Source organism: Nannobrachium achirus, assembly GCF_963921795.1.
Source record: "Nannobrachium achirus genome assembly, chromosome: 13".
Lineage (NCBI taxonomy): Eukaryota > Metazoa > Chordata > Actinopteri > Myctophiformes > Myctophidae > Nannobrachium > Nannobrachium achirus.
Window position 1 is genome coordinate 9,929,405 of NC_137833.1, and position 20,000 is coordinate 9,949,404.

Consider the following 20,000-nt stretch of genomic DNA (forward strand, 5'->3'; position numbering starts at 1 on the left):
TGTGCACTGGACTTCTCAGGTACCGTGTGTGTGTGTGTGTGTGTGTGTGTGTGTGTGTGTGTGTGTGTGTGTGTGTGTGTGTGTGTGTGTGTGTGTGCGTGTGCGTGCGTGTGTGTATGTGTGTGTGTCGATAAATAAAAAACTGGACGAGAACATATTGGAGAGGAACTTGTGGAGAAGAGATCCAGTAGTACTGTAAGACAAGTCATTTGAAACATCTGCCTATAAAAACAAGTGTCAAATCTAAACTGAACATATAATGTGTTTATGTTTGCGTGTGCGTGTGAACGTAGTGGACGGGAAGAGTCTGGTGTCTGTAGGATTGGATGACAACCATACCATAGTGTTCTGGGACTGGAAGAAAGGAGAGAAGATGGCTACTGCCAGGTATGAACACATGAACAATATATAACTGAATATATAAGGTGATAAGAAGTGACCTGGGTTTTTCCGGTTAATGGCGTGAGGAGCACACGCGAGGTTGGGTCTCCTGAAATTACCTTTTTTTTAATATAGCGACTCTCTCAAACAACTCTGCTATTTAACTTATAGTTGGACAGCCTGAACTATATTCAGAATGAGTGGCCCGAAGCAGAAAATTGGAACAAGAAGCTATATTACGGCCACTGCTGAACTACCTACGGCGTCCACAGCTGCGACAGAGCATTCCAATCATGGCGACCCAGTCACCAAATCTGAGCTGGAGTCTGCATTAAACAAACAACGTGAAATGTTTAAAAACGAAGTAGCCTCCCTGATACAGCAATCCACACAATCTTTGAAAGCGTCCGTTGACTCTCTGGGAGAAAAACTTTCCTCCTTCGACAGCCGCCTGACAAAAGCAGAGACAATAGTGGGGGACAATTTTGAAAAACTCAACACTGTGGAGACAACTGTGCAGTCCCTCCAAGCACAGAACAAAGAACTGCTTCAACGCTTGGAAACGGTGGAAAACAAAACCAACCGCTCCCTACTGAGGGTGGTTGGAATCTCAGAGGGTAGTGAGAATCCAAACCCTGTCAAGTTTGTCTCTGAGCTGCTGATGGAGGCTATGGGGACAGACGTCTTCTCTACTCCCCCAACGCTGGACTACGTGTATCGATCCGGAGGAAAAATGGACCAGAAGAACCCAACGAGACCCAGAGCCATGGTCATCTGCTTCCACTACATCCAGGAGAAGGAGAGGGCTTGGAAGTGGTCCCGCAACAACGAATGCAGGTTCCGAGACGTCCCACTGCGGTTCTATGCCCAAACAACGGCGGCCACAGCCAAACAACGCACCGCATACAACCCAATCAAAAAATCCCTATTTGAAAAAGGGATTGGATCACGCTTACTAAGCGGAGGACGCCTGCAGATAACATTCCAAGATAAAACCGAGATCTTCAACTCTCCTGAGGAAACCACTGCCTTCTACGACCAGAAGATCAACGTGCTACCCGAGTCATAAATGACAATTCGCCGGGAATACCGGCGCTCATCACCGTGATATCGAAATGGATATGACTTTGGAGACAATAACTATAATGTGCCTTTGAATTATACACCAAGACGCCCTGGAAAGTTTTCTTTTTCTTTTTTCTCTCTCTCCGCCCCTCTTTCTAGGTTTTTTTATTTATTTCCCTTCTCCCTCCCCCCCTCTTTCAGCCGCTATCATCATTATTTTTATTATTTTTCACTTCCAATCATAATGGACATCATGGGACCATTTCCCTTTTTTTTTAACACTGCCTTGCCTTTTATCGTGCACTGGATTGTTGAGGTAAGCCCGAAATCATTTCCAATGTATTTGCCTCAATACATGTAACCTATCTCATTCCATGCATGTATATATATATTATTTCTATCTTCTGTTTGTTTCCCCCCATTGTGTTTTTTGTTTTTGTCATCTTTCCCATTGCTTTAATCTCCCCCTACATATATTGATTTCCACTAGGCTAATTCATTTATTTCAATGTGCCATTGTACTTATCGTTCTCAATGAAATCCTTGCGATTGACAACATTACAACGCTCGTACTTTAATGATGTTACTTTAGGATCTTTCCCCGTTTTGAGATCTCTTGGCTCTGCCGTAAAAAAAAAAAAAAAAAAAAAAAAAAATGTATCGATTTGTTTAATGCCATGATTTGATGCTCTCTCCCTGAGAGAGTCGCTGTAACCTGAGATATTGTGCGCGAGTTGAACTGAAGCCATGCTTGGCCGTGCGGGGGGGGGCTTGCGTTAGGGGTGGTGGGTCTGCGGACCCGTGATGCGCCGTGGAAGCGACGCATTGCGGGTTTGTGGAGCGGCCGCCCCGGGCGCGCGGCCCGCGGTACGGCGAGCTATAGAACGAACCTTTCGCCCTCACTCGAATCTCCCCTACCTTCATAATTATGTATAACACCTACTTCTCGGTCTAATTTGGCTACTTCTGATCGGGGGTAGTGGTGCACAGCATTGATATTGTGTGTGCACCTGACCTCGAACTATGAGATGATTATAATTAGAAACAAACCAAGATTTGTGTCCAGCTTGGCTTGGTGATCACTGATCAGCCATTTGGTACGGGGAGACGGGGGGGTGGGGGGGGGGGGGGGACTCTTTTTCTTTTTGTCTCATCTTCTAGTTAGTACATGCATAATGCTTATATCTTTTTCTTCTTCTCTCACACACACACACACACACACACACACACACACACACACACACACACACACACACACACACACACACACACACTTTTTCTATCATGGTGAGATGGTGAAGGATAATTTACAAAACCATTTTAACAATGCTTGTTTTTACAATTACCATTGGATGTACAACAAACCTAGCTACAGCAATATTTCACCATTACTTAATACCTTGTGTCAACATTAGACCCACTATTAGACTCATTGTGAACAATTGGCATTGCCATTAAAGCTCTCAGTAGCAATGGTCCTGCTCAATACCATCATTAACTACTCTTACTGGTATTGTTAATAATTAATCACTACCACCTTTTCTTTTTTTTAAATAAAATTAATTCAAGATAACCATTAATACTGCTTTAGTGGGAATTGTTTTGGATTTTTTTTTTTTTTCTTTTCTTTCTTTACTTTTTTTTCCCCGTTATTAAAACCTGGTATGCAGACTATTGTAGTATTCATAGACTCTTAAGTTACATTGAAGTTACATTGCATGGACAGCTTCACACACACACACACACACACACACACACACACGGGTCAATGTGTATTAGGAGGACTTTTTTCTCAAACCCGTTTTTCACAACATTAGACAGTCCCCCCTTTCCACTTGTGCTACAAGGATGTACACACACACACACACACACACACACACACACACACACACACACACTTTCTATCATGGTGAGATGGTGAAGGATAATTTACAAAACCATTCTCAACAATGCTTGTTTTTACAAATACTATTGGATGTACAACAAATCTAGCTACAGCAGTATTTCACCATTACTTAATACCTTGTGTCAACATTAGACCCACTATTAGACTCATTGTGAACAATTGGCATTACCATTAAAGCTCTCAGTAGCAATGGTCCTGCTCAATACCATCATTAACTATTATTCTTACTGGTATTGTTAATAATTAATCACTATCACCTTCTCCTTTTTTTAAATACAATTAATTCAAGATAACCATTAATACTGCTTTAGTGGGAATTGTTTTTTTTTTTTTTTTTTTTTTTTTCTTCTTTCCTTTTTTTTCCACCCGTTACTAAAACCTGGTATGCAGACTATTGTAGTATTTATATACTCTTAAGTTATATTGAAGCTACATTGCATGGACAGCTAGTGCTGATGGCAGGGGAATTTATTATCTGAAAATTGATAACTCGTGCCATATCGAAATATTTGACATTATATATGTTCAGGACCCCGTACTCACTCTGAACGAAGAGTCGGAGTTTAGTGTGACAGGAAGGACATAATGTTTAGGGTCCTGCAGCTAGTCTTTGGTGAGAAGACAGGCTTAGGAATAGGGTTAATGTTAGGGCTTTTAAACGTAGTTATGTTTAGTTTGATGTGTTTGTCAGTCTTCTGTCTGAAAGGGCAAGTTGAAGCTAGGTACTGGTGTTTACTGTATCCCTCTCAGAATGCCCATGTCTACGTGTATGTGTTGGTTTTATTTAGTTATGTTAAGTTTTGTCTGTCTGAGTTTTGTGTTGGAGGGAGGGGGAACTTGGATCCTATATTTCACCAATTGATATTCATGATCTTCATGATAAGGCCCATACTAGAAATTATAGTTGACTTCTCTAAACACTTGCTTTCTTTTCTCTCTCTCATTTCTATCTCTATCCTTTTTTACCTTGAATTTAATCATCTAATCAACATTAATTTAGATTATGGCTAATTTGGCAAACGGTGGTGTGCGAGTGGGAGGGGACACCCTGAGATTTACTTGCTGGAATACAGGGGGAATGAACGGTCCAGTCAAAAGAGGGCGCATACTCTCTCACTTGAAACATCTTCAAACTGAGATTGCTTTCTTACAAGAAACGCACCTGACTAAAAAAGACCATGTCAGACTAAAAACACACTGGGTTGGTCAAATCTACCACTCAGATTTTGATGCAAGGACAAGGGGTACTGCCATTTTGATCCATAAAAAGATTCAATTTACTCCAAAAGATATTATCTCTGATCCTTATGGACGTTATATTATGGTGTCAGGATGCCTTTTCAACACTCCGGTACTCCTAGTAAACATTTATGCACCTAATTGGGATGACGAAGCCTTTATGAAGAAGGTTATCGCTCTCCTACCTGATTTGAACTCCTATCGTCTGATCTTTGGTGGTGACCTAAACTGCACTATAAATCAATCATTGGACAGATCAAGTTCAAAGAAAAAACCTCCCACCAAAATGGCCAAAACTATATCCACATTCATGAATTTAATGGGATGTATAGATCCGTGGCGGTTTCAATTTCCGAATAAAAAAAGCTTCTCTTTCTTCTCCAATGTACACAAGACCTTTACCAGAATTGACTACTTTTTTATTGATGAACTTCTCCTACCCTCAGTCAAGAACACTGAATACTCAGCAATTGTCATTTCAGACCACGCCCCTCTACTGCTTGATTTAAACTTTTCAAACCTACATAAACCTCGCCCTCCCTGGAAATTGAACCCTCTCCTCTTAAATGATCCTGACTTTTGCTCACTAATTTCTAACAAAATTGATTATTTTATTCTAACCAATAAATCTGACTCGATATCTCCATCTTTACTCTGGGAAACTTTGAAAGTGGTTATAAGAGGAGAAATTATATCTTACTGCTCAAGGCACAATAAACAGAAAAGACAACAAGAAGACCAACTAACGGACCGCATTGCAAAACTTGACAATGAATACTCAATTTCTCCTTCGCCGGAACTTTACAAAGACCGGTTGACCTCACAAATGCAATATAATTTACTCACTATCGAGAAAACAGAGAAACTTCTATTACGTTCACGAGGCCTTGTATATGAGCACGGAGAGAAAGCCGGGCGATTACTGGCACACCAACTAAAAAAAGAGGCTGCATCAAGAAATATTTCTCAAATAAAGACACCATCTGATACATGTACCGTTATTCCTTCAGAGATTAACGACACGTTTAAAAACTTCTACTCTAATTTATACACTTCGGAATCCCCATTGGATACTACAGACATGTTGAACTTTCTTGACGACCTTCAATTTCCGATTCTTAACCCTACGAAGCGTGAAACTATCGAACAACCTCTACAGCTAAGCGAGATAATTGACTCCATCTCAGCAATGCAAAATGGTAAGACCCCTGGCCCAGATGGCTACCCAATTGAATTCTATAAATTATTTTCAAACAAACTGGCCCCTCTTTTATTGGATATGACTGTTGACTCTCTGAACCAGGGATATCTCCCTCAAACTCTCACAGAAGCATCAATCTCTCTCATTCTAAAACCAGACAAAGACCCATTGAATTGTAACTCATACCGCCCCATCTCACTTCTAAACACAGACTACAAGATACTTGCAAAAACCTTAACCTCAAGGTTGGAAACTGTTGTAGCAGATATTATTTCAATTGATCAGACAGGTTTCATCAGAGACCGTCATTCCTCCTCAAACATCCGCCGTCTTCTCAATGTCATTCTCTCTCCCGCATCCTTGGTGACCCCAGAGGTGGTGGTCTCCTTGGATGCGGAGAAAGCATTTGATAGGGTGGAATGGGGCTATTTGTTGGAGGTTTTAAAGAACTTTGGCTTCGGCCCAAACTTTATTTCGACAATTTCTCTACTGTACTCTTCCCCTAAGGCATCTGTGGTTACAAATGGGATGAAGTCTCAGCTGTTCACGCTCTCAAGGGGCTGCAGACAGGGCTGCCCAACAAGCCCCCTGCTGTTCGCACTTGCAATAGAACCTCTGGCGATCGCACTCAGATCAGCACCCTTCATACAGGGTATCCACAGATGGGGCACAGAATACAAACTCTCTCTATATGCTGACGACCTACTGCTATACTTATCTGATCCAGTTGGTAGCACCCCAAAAATCCTTGATCTTCTGAATAGATTCGGCTCCTTCTCAGGATATAAACTAAATTTCAATAAAAGTGAATGTTTCCCAGTTAACAAACCGGCTCTCCAAATACCCAGAAACTCCTTACCCTTTCGTGTAACAGAAACTGGCTTTCGTTACCTTGGAATTCATATTCGTAAGACCACAAATGCTCTGTTCAAAGACAACTTTTTACCTCTTACTGACAAACTCAAAGTGGACCTACACAGATGGGGGATTATGAACATATCCTTAGCAGGAAGAGTAAACAGTATAAAGATGAATGTTCTGCCCCGTTTTATATATTTGTTTCAAGCGCTGCCAGTATTTATCCCCGTATCTTTTTTTCGCAACTTGGACAAATTAATTTTATCATTTATATGGGGAGGAAAATGCCAGAGAATTAAAAAAGACTACTTACAAAGACCCAGACTTGACGGTGGACTTGCCCTCCCCAATCTCAAGCACTATTACTGGGCAGCTAATATTTCCAAACTGACCTGTTGGGCTCATAACCCTAATTTGGATTGGTGCCAAAACGAAGCCAGTTCATGCCCAGATACATCTTTACTAGCTCTAATTACAACTAACCTACCAATTTCGCAAAACCGATACTCAGCCAATCCCATCGTTATAAACACACTGAAAATATGGTCCCAATTCAGAGCTTCCTTTGACCTTCGAGAACTTTCTTTTTATACTCCTATATGTAACAACCATTTGTTTACTCCTGGAACGACAGACCCAACCTATTCCCTGTGGAAAGGGTCAGGACTCGTCAGACTCAAAGATCTTTATATTAACGGAATTTTCGCCAATTTCAGAGAACTGGCAGCTAAATTTAACCTCCCAACCTCCCACATGTTCAGATACTTTCAAATCCGTCACTTCGTCCAATCATACAGCTCTTCTTTCCCCAATATTCCTCCCAAAACGGGAATAGAATGCATCTTAGACGCCCCAAAAGGATCTATGTCCCACATTTATAATATCATATCCCAGTTGAGACCTACATCTCTCGATGGAATCAAATCTGGTTGGGAAGGGGAAATTGGAGAAAATATTCCGGAAGAGACATGGAGTAAAGCCCTGACTAAGATAAATGGAAGTACCTCTTGTGCTAGGCTGAGCCTAATTCAATTTAAAGTTTTGCACCGCTCTCATTTCTGTAAAGCTAGATTATCTAGAATGTATAACAATGTTGATGACATCTGTGATAGATGTCACAAATCTCCAGCAAGTCTGACACACATGTTTTGGTCTTGCTCTCGACTGGAGAACTACTGGTCTGTCATTTTCAGAACTCTGTCAGAGATGTTTAATATAAACATCCAACCTTGCTTTGAAGTGGCAATTTTTGGGGTACTCCCTAAAAAATTCACTTCCAACAAAAATATCCAAAACAGCATAGCCTTTTTGTCACTACTTGCGCGAAGGAGAATTCTTCTAGACTGGAAATCTCCATTCCCCCCTAAACCAGATTTTTGGATAAAAGATGCCATGTCATGCTTAAACCTCGAGAAAATAAAGTTTGATTTACGCTGTTCCCCCGGAGGATTTATGTCCACCTGGAGCCCCGTAATAACCTACTTTAAAAACTTGAGGCGACTTCCAGACACCCCATAATGTCCGATCTCTTAAAATGGGAAACCCCCTCCCACCTTACCACACCCCATCCTCCGTACTCCCTGTCCTCTTAGCTCTATTTTCTTATTTCTTTTCTTCTATCCCCCTTCTCCTTTCTCCTAAATCATCTATCATTATCATTAGTATATTCTTAAATCTATTTTCTCTTCTCTTCTACTCTTCTTTCTTTTCTTTCTTCTTCTCTCTAAGTCAACAAAGCTAGCTACTCAAAAAACATAAACAAATAAACAAGAACACACATAATCCCAACGGGTGAAAAACTAAGGGTTCCAAGTGGGTGGGAAAGGGATTTGTTTTGTTTGTGACATGTAAGTTCTTTAATTCTTTTGTTATCATTAATACCATTATTATTATTTTGCTCTACTTCCAAATTCCTATGTCTGTATGTTCGTCCGTCACTTGATGTATTTTAAATAGAAAAATAAGCATTTATATTTGTACCTATCTCTGCTTCATATCTCCTGCTGAATGCTGAATAAAAAACTAAAATTGAAAAAAAAAAAGAAGTGACCTGCTCACTCATGCACTGAAAAGAGCATGAGTAAGGGGCTCTCCTCAGGTTGGCAGAGTGAGATTAGCGCCCAGGATTAGGCATTTGACACAGCAAGAGCCGCTCACCGGCTGTCTCTCAATTGACACTGCATGGATTAAGAATGGGTTACAAAATCAATGATTGCCAGACATCATGCTGGAACCTAAATAATAAAGATGTGATTCCAAACTTTACCCCCACCCCTCTGTCTCTCTCTCTCTCTCTCTCTAGCGGTCATAAGGAGAAGATCTTCATGGTGAAGTGCAGTCCACTGTTTGATGATAAACTGGTCACGGTTGGAATGAAGCACATTAAGTTCTGGCAATTGGCAGGTACAACTGCAACACCACACGCACGCACGCACGCACGCACGCACGCACGCTCCTATATATTTTTACTTAAAACATGTTTTATCCTTGCTCTCTCTGCCCCCCTCCCCTTCCCCTTTATGTTTCTATTAATTATCTTTACACCTGTAAACCTGGGATGTGACAAAAAAGGTTAGACCAAGGCACTCTTGAAGGACAGTTAAAAAGCCTTTATTTTAGGGCTAATGCATGGCAAGACATTTTTTTAAATGCACCTACCTATTGAGATTACTCCTATTGTCTGTCTGTCTCTCTCTGTGCCTCCCTTCCCGGTCAGGTGGGGGTCTGGTAGGAAGGCGTGGGGTGGTGGGCTCGGTGGGTCGCAGCAGGATGGACAGCATGCTGTCGGTGTGTTATGAGAGAGGAGGTGACCTGGTGTTCTCGGGCTCCGCCGGGGGGGACGTGTACGTGTGGAGGGACGCCCTCCTGCTCAGGACCCTCAAGGCCCACGACGGACCCGTCTTCACCCTCAACTCACTGGACAAGGTCTGCTCTGCTCTGTGTGGTTGATTGAATAGTACTGTTAGCCTCATAGCATCATTTTAAAATCGTTCTAAGCCAAGTGAACACCAACTATATAAAAAATACAATAGTGAAAGATATACGTATATAGCTTTATACAGATGTGCCGTTTAGGGATGGCCAAATGGAGATTTTTTCTTAACCGATAACCGAAAGGCCTTATCAGTTAATTAACCGTTAACCGTTAAGGAAATGTGTTCAAAAATGCGCTATTTTAGCGATTTTAAAAAAGGGAAATACACACGTTTTTCCCCATAATAAAGTGCCATATTTACACATTAAAAACAATAAAACTAGGAGAAACAAGAATGCAAATGTTTTCTAAAAGAAATGTTTTTGCAAAGAAACGGTGGTATTGAAATGATCAGTCTGTAATGTGATGCGCTCTCGCCAGGCACGTGCGCACATACAGCAAAGGGGGCTGGAGCACTTAACTTTTATCAACAGAATTGTCCACCAAAAGGCCCTTCAGCCCATGCCTCTCTGAAATTCTGTGTACTCCCTGTCGGTCGCCTAACAACACAGCAGCAACGAGATGCTCGCATGTAGAGCAATAACTTTTAATCGTATGACTTTTGGAATGGTTGGATCGGCTAAACGTGATGTCCATTTCATAAATTTTCTTCTCTCTCGCCCGTGTTTTGTGTGTGCTGATGCAGCGATCATTGAATTTGCGACTCTGAGCTTTGTTATTTTCGCATCTCCTAGCTACTCTGTAACCAAGACGACTTTAGCGTTCCTCACGTCATCAACATGTAACATTAGAAAGTTGTGTTTTAAGCTCTTCTTAAACGGGATTCAATGTGACGGGGGTCTGTTTTGTAAAATCCAATCGACGACGGAGCATTTGTTTCCTGATGAACAAGTCAGCGTGTACGACAAATCAAGCAGCGTCGCAGACTCGCAGTTGCGTGAATGCATGGATGTTACACAGGCATTGGTGTCCAGAAATGTGTGACCACAGCGCGTATAGTTGCATGGTTGATGACTTGATGTTGCGTAGATATTGGTGTACGGGGCTTTTGGTGTGACACATGGGTTGATTTCCTTTTTCTTTTCTTTTTTATCGGTCAAAATTAACCGTTAGTGCTTACCGGTAACCAATTTCTTATCGGTTTAACGGTAACGGTTAGCCGTTGGCCATCCCTAGTGCCGTTTCAACGCTTCATTATTTGCTGCCCTTTTCTTGAAAGTTTCCTATGCATTTTGCATAGTGCATTTTTTTCTGGTGCATTTATTTTTTCGGTGCATTTTTTTCTCAGGTTCAATCCACCTTCATGGGTAGGCCTATATTTAAACTTCAAAGTCAGAATAGGTCATAAAAATAGCTGATCTACAAGCTCAATGTCTGCAAATCTCCTTAAAATCTACTGTCTTGCCAATGGCAGCACTTGTTAAGTTTTGAAATGGCATCTCTGTAGTTATCGTGCCCGTTTAAATCATCTAATAAACTAGATCAACTACGGTAGATTCTAGTTGACTTAGGCTCCATTCAGACGCCAACTAATTTGACCTAAATTATGTATCTGCCTTTATTAATCTAACTCTGCTGATTCATCCTGCCTTATTGCCTACCGGTATATGTCCTCAGCCTGAATGCTTGTTAGATTCAAAATAATTTCTGTAAAAAAGTTGTCTTATAGGCCACATTCTCATAATATAATTCGGTTTAGTCGTGCGAATGGGAGGGGTGAAGTTGCCACATTCTTGCATATTTAATTGATACGTTTGCGCTCACACACATTGTCATCCGAAACAAGGAATCGCTGAGTCCACGTCTGTCCACGGGACATGTATCCAAGCTGCATAATGCCTCCTCCATCTCCCAGTGTTTAATAATTCTTCAAGTTCAACTCACAATGTAACCGCAGGACCCCCGCAAATATTTATCTGCGGTCGACGGTCGTAAACGGGCGATCAAAAAATAAAACCATGCGGCGGCGGGAGGGACTCGCAAAATCTACCAGCAATAAACCAGACAGCAAATAGGTCTACTTTAGCAAGATATGAATATCTACGAAGAGGACAACGTCATCGTGTCTCTCTCTCTCTCTCTCTCTCTCTCTCTCTCTCTCTCTCTCTCTCTCTCTCTCTCTCTCTCTCTGCCCCTCGTCTTGCCCTCCGCTGGCTCCTTCTCTGCGCTCCGCGGCGCGCGTAAAGCGTCTCCATTTAGACATGATTGCACAGAGAGCAAGAGAGAGAGAGCGCGCGCGAGCGAGGGCGAGAGACCCACACATCGGCCTATATTATATTATAGGCTATGATATACAAGTGACTCCAGTGACACTTTCCTTTCATCTACTGTGAGCAACTCCTCACAAATCATATGTGCGATCGAGGGAGCGGTGATCAGAAATGAAATCAACGAGGGGAGGAGGCGGCCAGAATGGTCCGAAATCTAATGAGAGCAGACGGCCTGGAGGGTGATTTAACCTTTTATAAATAACAATGGATTTAACCCGCACATGGCTCTATATATTGCCTGTATTTGTATTTGAGAGGATTCACACCAACAGTGAAGCGTTTGCTGTAGCGAATCGAAACCACAGTTTTTTTGTGGATTTGCATTCGTTTCTTTGATTCGAAAAAGAATACGGATGTGTCTTCACACATGCCCAAACGTTGTGTATTTTTTAGTTAGAGGATTTGTTTTAATCGCAATAAAACGTGCCTGTGTGAATGCCGCCTCAAAATGACTTTGGCTTAAGTCATTTTGGAATGTAACAAGCGTTCTGGAGGACATACTAGGCAATAAGGCACAGGCAGTTAGGACAGTAGAATTAGGCAGAAATGTCAAATTGACCTAAAAATGTTGGCGATTATGCTGTGAGGCTGAAATGTAAACAGCACAATACGAGGTACAGTCAGACATTAATGATAAAAGGATAACACACAGACGTGTTTCCATTGTGGTCCTATGTATTCAATTCAATAACGTAACAAAATAAAACAATAATACATCATCATCGACAACAAATACAAACACTAAGGAGAAAAGGGGAAAAAAACAGACGCAATGAATGAATGAGATCTTTCAATGGGACATTTACCTCCCCTTGTTGTCTCCTGATAGATACAACTTTTAAGTGTACTTTTAATGATGCTTTTTACACTGGCATTATAGTTTTTATATATACACTTATTTATTTTCACCAGGGCTGCATGGAACCTCAAATAACTCCCTTGGCATCCTCCCATAACACTCCATGGATGGATGAGGGTTGGTACAAAGTGGCAGATTCTGGGAGCAGAGCTCACATAAATTTGAATTCCAATCATAAAAAAGGAACTTTAAATAGCCTGGGACATGTGCCAAGGAAGCCATTCAACTGATTGCACTCTATTCTGTTTCTGGTCAGCCTGCATTTGGGTTCAACTTGGGTCCAACTGTCCCTTTTCTTCTTCTTTTTTTACACATGAGCCCTATTTTTAGAGGTGTGGGATTACAAAGGAGGGTGGAGGGAAGATAAAAGATTTGGAATGAGTCAATTCGTAGGATGTCCTGATACCACTTTTTTGCTGACCGAGTACAAGTACAAGTACTTCATTTTGAGTAGGCCTACTCGCCGATACCGAGTACCGATACGAGTAAAATTAATAATACAAAATGTCTTTAAATTACGTTTTTTTTTTTTTTTTTTTTATCAGATGTTCCTCACTTTCTGGCTGTATATAACACATTAAATTGCATTGCTTTCCCAGAACATGGCACAACTGCCACACATGTCACTTTTTTTTTCAGGTTTATGCCTCATTCACACTACAGATATATAGTTGAACGTTTAGCTTGGTAATTCAATGTAATCTCAATGGAAACCAGCTTTAAAGCTTTCAAAGCTTTGCTTGGAGCGTCTCCTGTATCTTTAAAGCTGGTTTCCATTGAGATTACATTGAATTACCAAGCTAAACGTTCAACTATATATCTGTAGTGTGAATGAGGCATTAGCCCATGGAAATTCCTGTACTGTGCATGATCTTCTAGATCTGCTATGCTCAAACATATTGTATTTTTACTTTTGATACTTTAAGAGAGAGAGAAAGGCGAAGTGGCGGAACACACAGGGTACTCGGGCGCTTTGTGAGCAGTATCTGACGAGTACCGATACCACAAAATAGGCTGGTATCGGGGCGAGTACCGATACCACGAATACCGATACCGCATCCCTACTTCCTGGTCTATTTCTCTTTCTATGCCCTGGGTTGGCTCCCACAGTGTCAATTTGCTCGCCACAAGTTAGTTCCAAGTGCCTGACATAGTGCCCTGCCAGCTTCATCCTTATTCTCTCTCTGACCTTGTCTGACCTTGCGTGACTATACCTTTTTTCACTGGCGAAAACTGTTGTTGTTTTTTCTACTTCGACAATTTCTCAGATTCGCTGCAGGACCTTACTGTAGCCAACAGCCGATGGTGACCGACTGCTCTATATTATTTATAGCGTCATACTGATGGGAGATTGTTAGCAGTTACCCTGGAGCTCTTACATTTGTATCGATGCCAGCTCAGTTCAATGCATTTAGATGATTATATAACGTGCCTTGCATTCAGAACTTCACATGTCCTGTCATTGGCGAGACAGTAGCTTTCCAATGGGTTGGCAGAACATTGACTCTCTGACTTTGACGTTTAAATCTTTAAATTTTGCTTTTCAATGGGAATGGACTGGTTTCTCTCCATGTGCAGGTTTCTGCAAAAATATGCTCCGTAAAAATTAGAAATGCAAAACAGGGAAAGAAGCCGGTGGAAAAAAGCAATTGCAAAAAAAGAGCAGTAAAGCCTGAAGACTTGAAACAGCACATCTGAATATCAGATCACCGCCACTCTGACTGCCTGTGTGTGTGTGTGTGTGTGTGTGTGTGTGTGTGTGTGTGTGTGTGTGTGTGTGTGTGTGCGTGTGTGCGTGCGTGCGTGCGTGCGTGCGTGTGCGTGTGTGTGTGTATAGGGTTTCGTAACAGGCGGTAAAGATGGCGTGGTGGAGTTGTGGGACGACATGTTTGACAGGTGTCTGAAGACCTACTGCATCAAGAGGTCTGCTCTGTCTGCTGGATCTAAAGGTGTACAATCACACACACACACTTGATAATTAATACATGATTAAAATAAAACAATACATCAAATCAAATCATGACTGACTGGTTCTTCTCGGCACGACGCTGCCCTCTGCTGGAGCAGGCCTGTTACTGGAAGACAGCCCGTCCATCAGGGCTATCACACTGGGCCACGGACACATCCTGGTGGGGACCAAGAACGGAGAGATCCTGCAGATAGACAAGACCGGACCGATGACCCTACTGGTCCAGGTAGTAGACTGTACCCATGACATCCATGGTGCAGGTGTCTGCCTGTCTGCCTGCCTTAATTTTGATACGCTTCACCATGTATCGATACAATCATATTATGTACATCAACATATTAGTGTAAAGCCCTTTGCACACAGGACAGTTGCGTTTTTTTCGCTTGCGGCATGAATAAAACGCATTGGATTTGGTGTGCAAGGCTGTGCGGAATCGGCGCTGCGGATCCAAAAAGGAGTCATAAAAGGAGTGATGAGTTTTTTACCGCATGCGACAAGACGCACGAATCGAACTGGGTTTGATCGAGAAAAAAACGCACGGCGGCAGCGACTCGTCGCACGGCTAATTCGGAGCCGGTGTGCATGAGGTCATAGAGAATCATTGTTTTCTTTTCAAAAAATTATATTGTCCGTTTTATCCGTGCGGTTAAACGTGTGCAAAGGGCTTTAGAGTTCCCAAATTCTGCCCAAACCCGACCATACCCGAACCCGACCCGACATTTAGGGTAGGGTAGGGCCTAAAATGTATGCTAATGAAATTAGTCAGGCCGGGCCTCGGGCTGGCCCAGTTATGGCCGGACATTCATTTTCAGGCCTGTTGAGAATTCTACTGTGTGTATGCAGGGTCACATGGAGGGGGAGGTGTGGGGTCTGGCGGTCCATCCTGTCCTACCAGTGTGTGCTACGGTCAGCGACGACAGAACGCTACGCATCTGGGAGCTGTCTGCTAACCACCGTATGCTGGCCGTCCGCAAGCTGAAGAAAGGTCTGTGTGTGTGTGTGTGTGTGTGTGTGTGTGTGTGTGTGTGTGTGTGTGTGTGTGTGTGTGTGTGTGTGTGTGTGTGTGTGTGTGTGTGTGTGTGTGTGTGTGTGTGTGTGTGTGTGTGTTAGGGCTGTCAACATTCCTCAGAAATTGAATTTGAATATTGGTCTTAGAAATTGGCTGGAATATCGAATATATTCAATATTATATTTTTAGTTAGATTTTTTTTTTACAGGGCCAATACTAAAAAGTATTTATCAAGTTCTAAAAACATACAGAATATATATTTGCTATATTGCTATATTTGATATATTAGCAATGTTGCCAATGCTGCTCTCAGAGCAGATTGAATGTACTGGAAAAAACACACCAAAAAGATATGCTCTAAGACAAGTAGCAAGTGAGGGGTCACACTAGGGGTTCTTGATGATTCTGAATCCATTGCAAGCATTTGTTTTGTATGAAAAACATTCCTTGGGCTAGATTTCAGCCTCACAAACCGTTATTTTGGTCCGTTTTCTAGCCCAAGGAATGTTTTTCATGCAAAACAAATGCTTGCAATGGATTCAGAATCATCAAGAACCCCTAGTTTGACCCCTCACATGCTACTTAAAGCATATTTATTTTGATGTGTTTCTTTCCTGTATAGTGAAGTCGATGGGACAGTGATACAAATGGCCATAACTTTTTTTTCGCAACGTTTCCGACAGAGCAGGCCTCTCATTCTGTGTACCTTAATGACCAAATTAATAGAAAAAACAAAAATAAAAAGTATGTCATGACGTCACAGGTAAAACCCTATTCTTTGAGCTTTTGGGCCTGTGGCTCCCCGGCTATAACATAGACCAATGTTAAATTGCTGCTCTGGGGGCATTTTGTCAATGCTGCTCTCAGCCCACCTGTGCAAGTCAATGTTAGTTTTATTCTTGTTGTTTTATTGCTCTTACTTGCCTTGATAGCTGACATTAGCTAAATGAAATCAGCACCTTGCTAAGTTAGTTACTTGTCCTCCGCGGTGGAAAGTCTGCTGATGCGAGTTAATGTTCAGCCATGTTCAATGCTCTCCTATCATTTTGATTGGTGTGTGTGTGTGTGTGTGTGTGTGTGTGTGTGTGTGTGTGTGTGTGTGTGTGTGTGTGTGTGTGTGTGTGTGTGTGTGTGTGTGTGTGTGTGTGTGTGTGTGTGTGTGTGTGTGTCCTCCCTCCACAGGGGGGCGCTGCTGTGCGTTCAGTCCAGACGGGAAGGCGCTGGCGGTGGGCCTGAACGACGGCAGCTTCCTGGTGGTGAACTCCGACACCCTGGAGGACATCCTGTCCCTGCAGCACCGCAGGGACCAGATCTCTGACATCAGGTTCACACAAGGTACGCACGCTGTGAGAGAAACCATGTCATTGTCTCTGACATCACAAGGTACGCACGCTGTGGGAGACACCATGTCATGTCTCTGACATCACAAGGTACGCACACTGTGAGAGACACCATGTCATTGTCTCTGACATCACAAGGTACGCACGCTGTGAAAGACAGCATGTCATTGTTTCTGACATCACAAGGTACGCATGCTGTGATAGAGACACCATGTCATTGTCTCTGATATCACAAGGTACGCATGCTGTGATAGAGACACCATGTCATTGTCTCTGATATCACAAGGTACGCACGCTGTGAGAGACACCATATTATCATTGTCTCTGACATCACAAGGTACGCACGCTGTGGGAGACACCATGTCATTGTCTCTGACATCACAAGGTACTCACACTGTGGGAGACACCATGTCATTGTCTCTGACATCACAAGGTACTCACACTGTGAGAGACACCATGTCATTGTTTCTGACATCACAAGGTACGCACGCTGTGATAGAGACACCATTTCATTGTTTCTGACATCACAAGGTACGCATGCTGTGATAGAGACACCATTTCATTGTTTCTGACATCACAAGGTACGCATGCTGTGATAGAGACACCATTTAATTGTTTCTGACATCACAAGGTACGCACTCTCTGAGAGAGACACCATATCATTGTCTCTGACAATTCTGACACTCACACTCAGAAATTAAGCCACTTCCGTGTTCTCGTAGAATCTGCCGTTAATCTCGTATTAATGGCCCAGCAGATGTCGCTATTTCCCCTTCTACTGGTGTCAAGACGTATCTCTACGAGGTTTTGGCAAACTTTACACTTGATGTCATGCATGCATGGGTGCATGCATGCATGTGTGTGTGTGTGTGTGTGTGTGTGTGTGTGTGTGTGTGTGTGTGTGTGTGTGTGTGTGTGTGTGTGTGTGTGTGTGTGTGTGTGTGTGTGTGTGTGTCTGTGTGTATGTGTGTGTTTGCGTGTGCGCAGGGGTGAGATGCCGTGGGCTCAGCGAGCCCACACTTATTTTGCTGCACGCACACGCGCCTCATATGCACACACTATTACACTAATTAACAATAAAAACAGCGTGCGTGCATGATGTCATGAATTTAGAGGACCCACACTTCTAAAATCCATATCACACCACTGCGTGTGTGTGTGTGTCAGACTCAGGTAAATACCTGGCCGTTGCCTCCCATGACAAGTGCATTGACATCTACAACGTCCTGACCAGTAAGAGACTGGGAGTGTGTAAAGGAGCTACCAGTTACATCACACACATCGACTGGGACACCAGAGGTCAGTGTGTCTCTCTCTCTCTCTCTCTCTCTAACCTCCCTCCACTCTGACTTAATTCCAAGGGGGAGGGGGTTGGATTTTCCATGACCAATCATTGGTGTCCTCTCTGTGAACAGCAGAGCACTGTAGTTTGGGCTTTTTTCTCAATCAGTTCAACGTGTTCACATTATTTAAATAATATTTCACATTGTGCATCATAGGAACGTGTGCGTGTGCCGTGCATGTGTGTGTGTGTGTGTGTGTGTGTGTGTGTGTGTGTGTGTGTGTGTGTGTAGGTAAATTGCTCCAGGTGAACACTGGAGCCAAAGAGCACCTGTTCTTTGAAGCTCCGAGAGGGAAAAGACACATCATCTGCAGCTCTGAGGTCAGTTTATAATATCGTTGCTGTCGGGCAGAAACCTATTTGTTCCGTTAATAAATGCACTACTTGATCATACTACAGCCTCACACAAAGGTATGCGATGTTTTTCGAGCTTGTAAATCTGCTACTTGTGATACTTTGGAATTTGAATCCTGTTGTAAAGTGACAGTTTGGGACATTTGAGGTTTCCAAGTGTTCATTGGGTGCTTTAAGAAGTAAAAGTAATGACGTACTTTTTATGTGTTGTTGCATGAATTGCTTTAAAGCACTCTACTACTTATATTGTAAATGGTAAATGGTGCATTTATATAGCGCTTTTAATCCAAAGCGCTTTACATAGATTGTGCATTACATTCACCCATTCACACACACATTCATACACCGGTGGCGGAGGAAGCCATGCAAGGCACCAACCTACTCACCGGAGGCAATTAGGGGTTCAGAGTCTTGCCCAAAGACCCTTCGACATTAACTCAGGGGGAGCCCGGATTCGAACTGGGAACCCTTCGGGATTTATACCCTTCGTGCTCTAATACCAGTTTCTCTACCCCTGAGCTATGACTTATAATCACACTACAATGCTGCATACCAGTGTTTATAATGCAATGCATTAAATAATTATTCCAATTACATCTATGGGAATTATAATACAAATTATGATCTTGGCCAAAAGAAAAAGTCAGTGAATGCCAGTAATTAATGAAGTATTATGCTACTTGACCAGACCTTATATGTCATTATAAGAAGCTTTGTAATGTCATGTGTTATGATTGCATGAATACATACTTATGCGTTGTGCATGTGCCAGCTGGAGAAGATCGAGTGGTGCACGTGGACGTGCGTGCTGGGCTCCAGTGTGGAGGGCATCTGGCCCGCAGCACACAGTGACGTCACCGATGTCAACGCCACCTCGCTCAGCAGCGACACCACGCTATTGGCTACCGGCGACGACTTTGGTTTCCTCAAGCTGTTCAGCTATCCAGTCAGGGTGAGACACCAGGGGCCTGTTTCACAAAACCTAGATTAGGGATAAAGCCTGGATTTTTATCCTGGCTTAATTTAGCCAGGATCAGCACTCAATCAGTTTCATGAAAGCTGAATTATCTCTGCAGATTAGCCTAGCCAGTTAACCTGGATATGTTAAGCCAGAACTCAGTTTCATGAATGTTATTCCAAATTAGTTACCATGGAGATAAACTATGAAGTTAGCCTACTCCGGAGGCGAACAGCCAAGATTTGGGGGGGGGGGGCGGAAGAACGCCGTCATTGGTCTTTGGTTCCATGATCAAGGAATCAACGCTCGACCGC

General features: G+C 42.6%; 1 protein-coding gene across 1 annotated transcript in view; it reads left to right on the plus strand.

Moving 5' to 3' along the window:
* The window catches only part of LOC308296791 (echinoderm microtubule-associated protein-like 6), a gene marked incomplete at both ends in the record, with an annotated part of 56,515 nt that overhangs the window by 17,066 nt on the left and 19,449 nt on the right, over positions 1–20,000 (plus strand). Inside the window, 11 exons of the mRNA XM_080740116.1 lie at positions 1–19; positions 294–387; positions 8,953–9,053; positions 9,367–9,575; positions 14,552–14,663; positions 14,782–14,909; positions 15,527–15,668; positions 16,875–17,027; positions 18,200–18,331; positions 18,607–18,695; positions 19,501–19,680. The exon at positions 1–19 is cut by the window's left edge and continues 87 nt beyond it. Of these exons, the coding sequence (XP_080596242.1) occupies positions 1–19; positions 294–387; positions 8,953–9,053; positions 9,367–9,575; positions 14,552–14,663; positions 14,782–14,909; positions 15,527–15,668; positions 16,875–17,027; positions 18,200–18,331; positions 18,607–18,695; positions 19,501–19,680 (1,359 nt within the window). The remainder of the gene's footprint in view (positions 20–293; positions 388–8,952; positions 9,054–9,366; positions 9,576–14,551; positions 14,664–14,781; positions 14,910–15,526; positions 15,669–16,874; positions 17,028–18,199; positions 18,332–18,606; positions 18,696–19,500; positions 19,681–20,000) is intronic.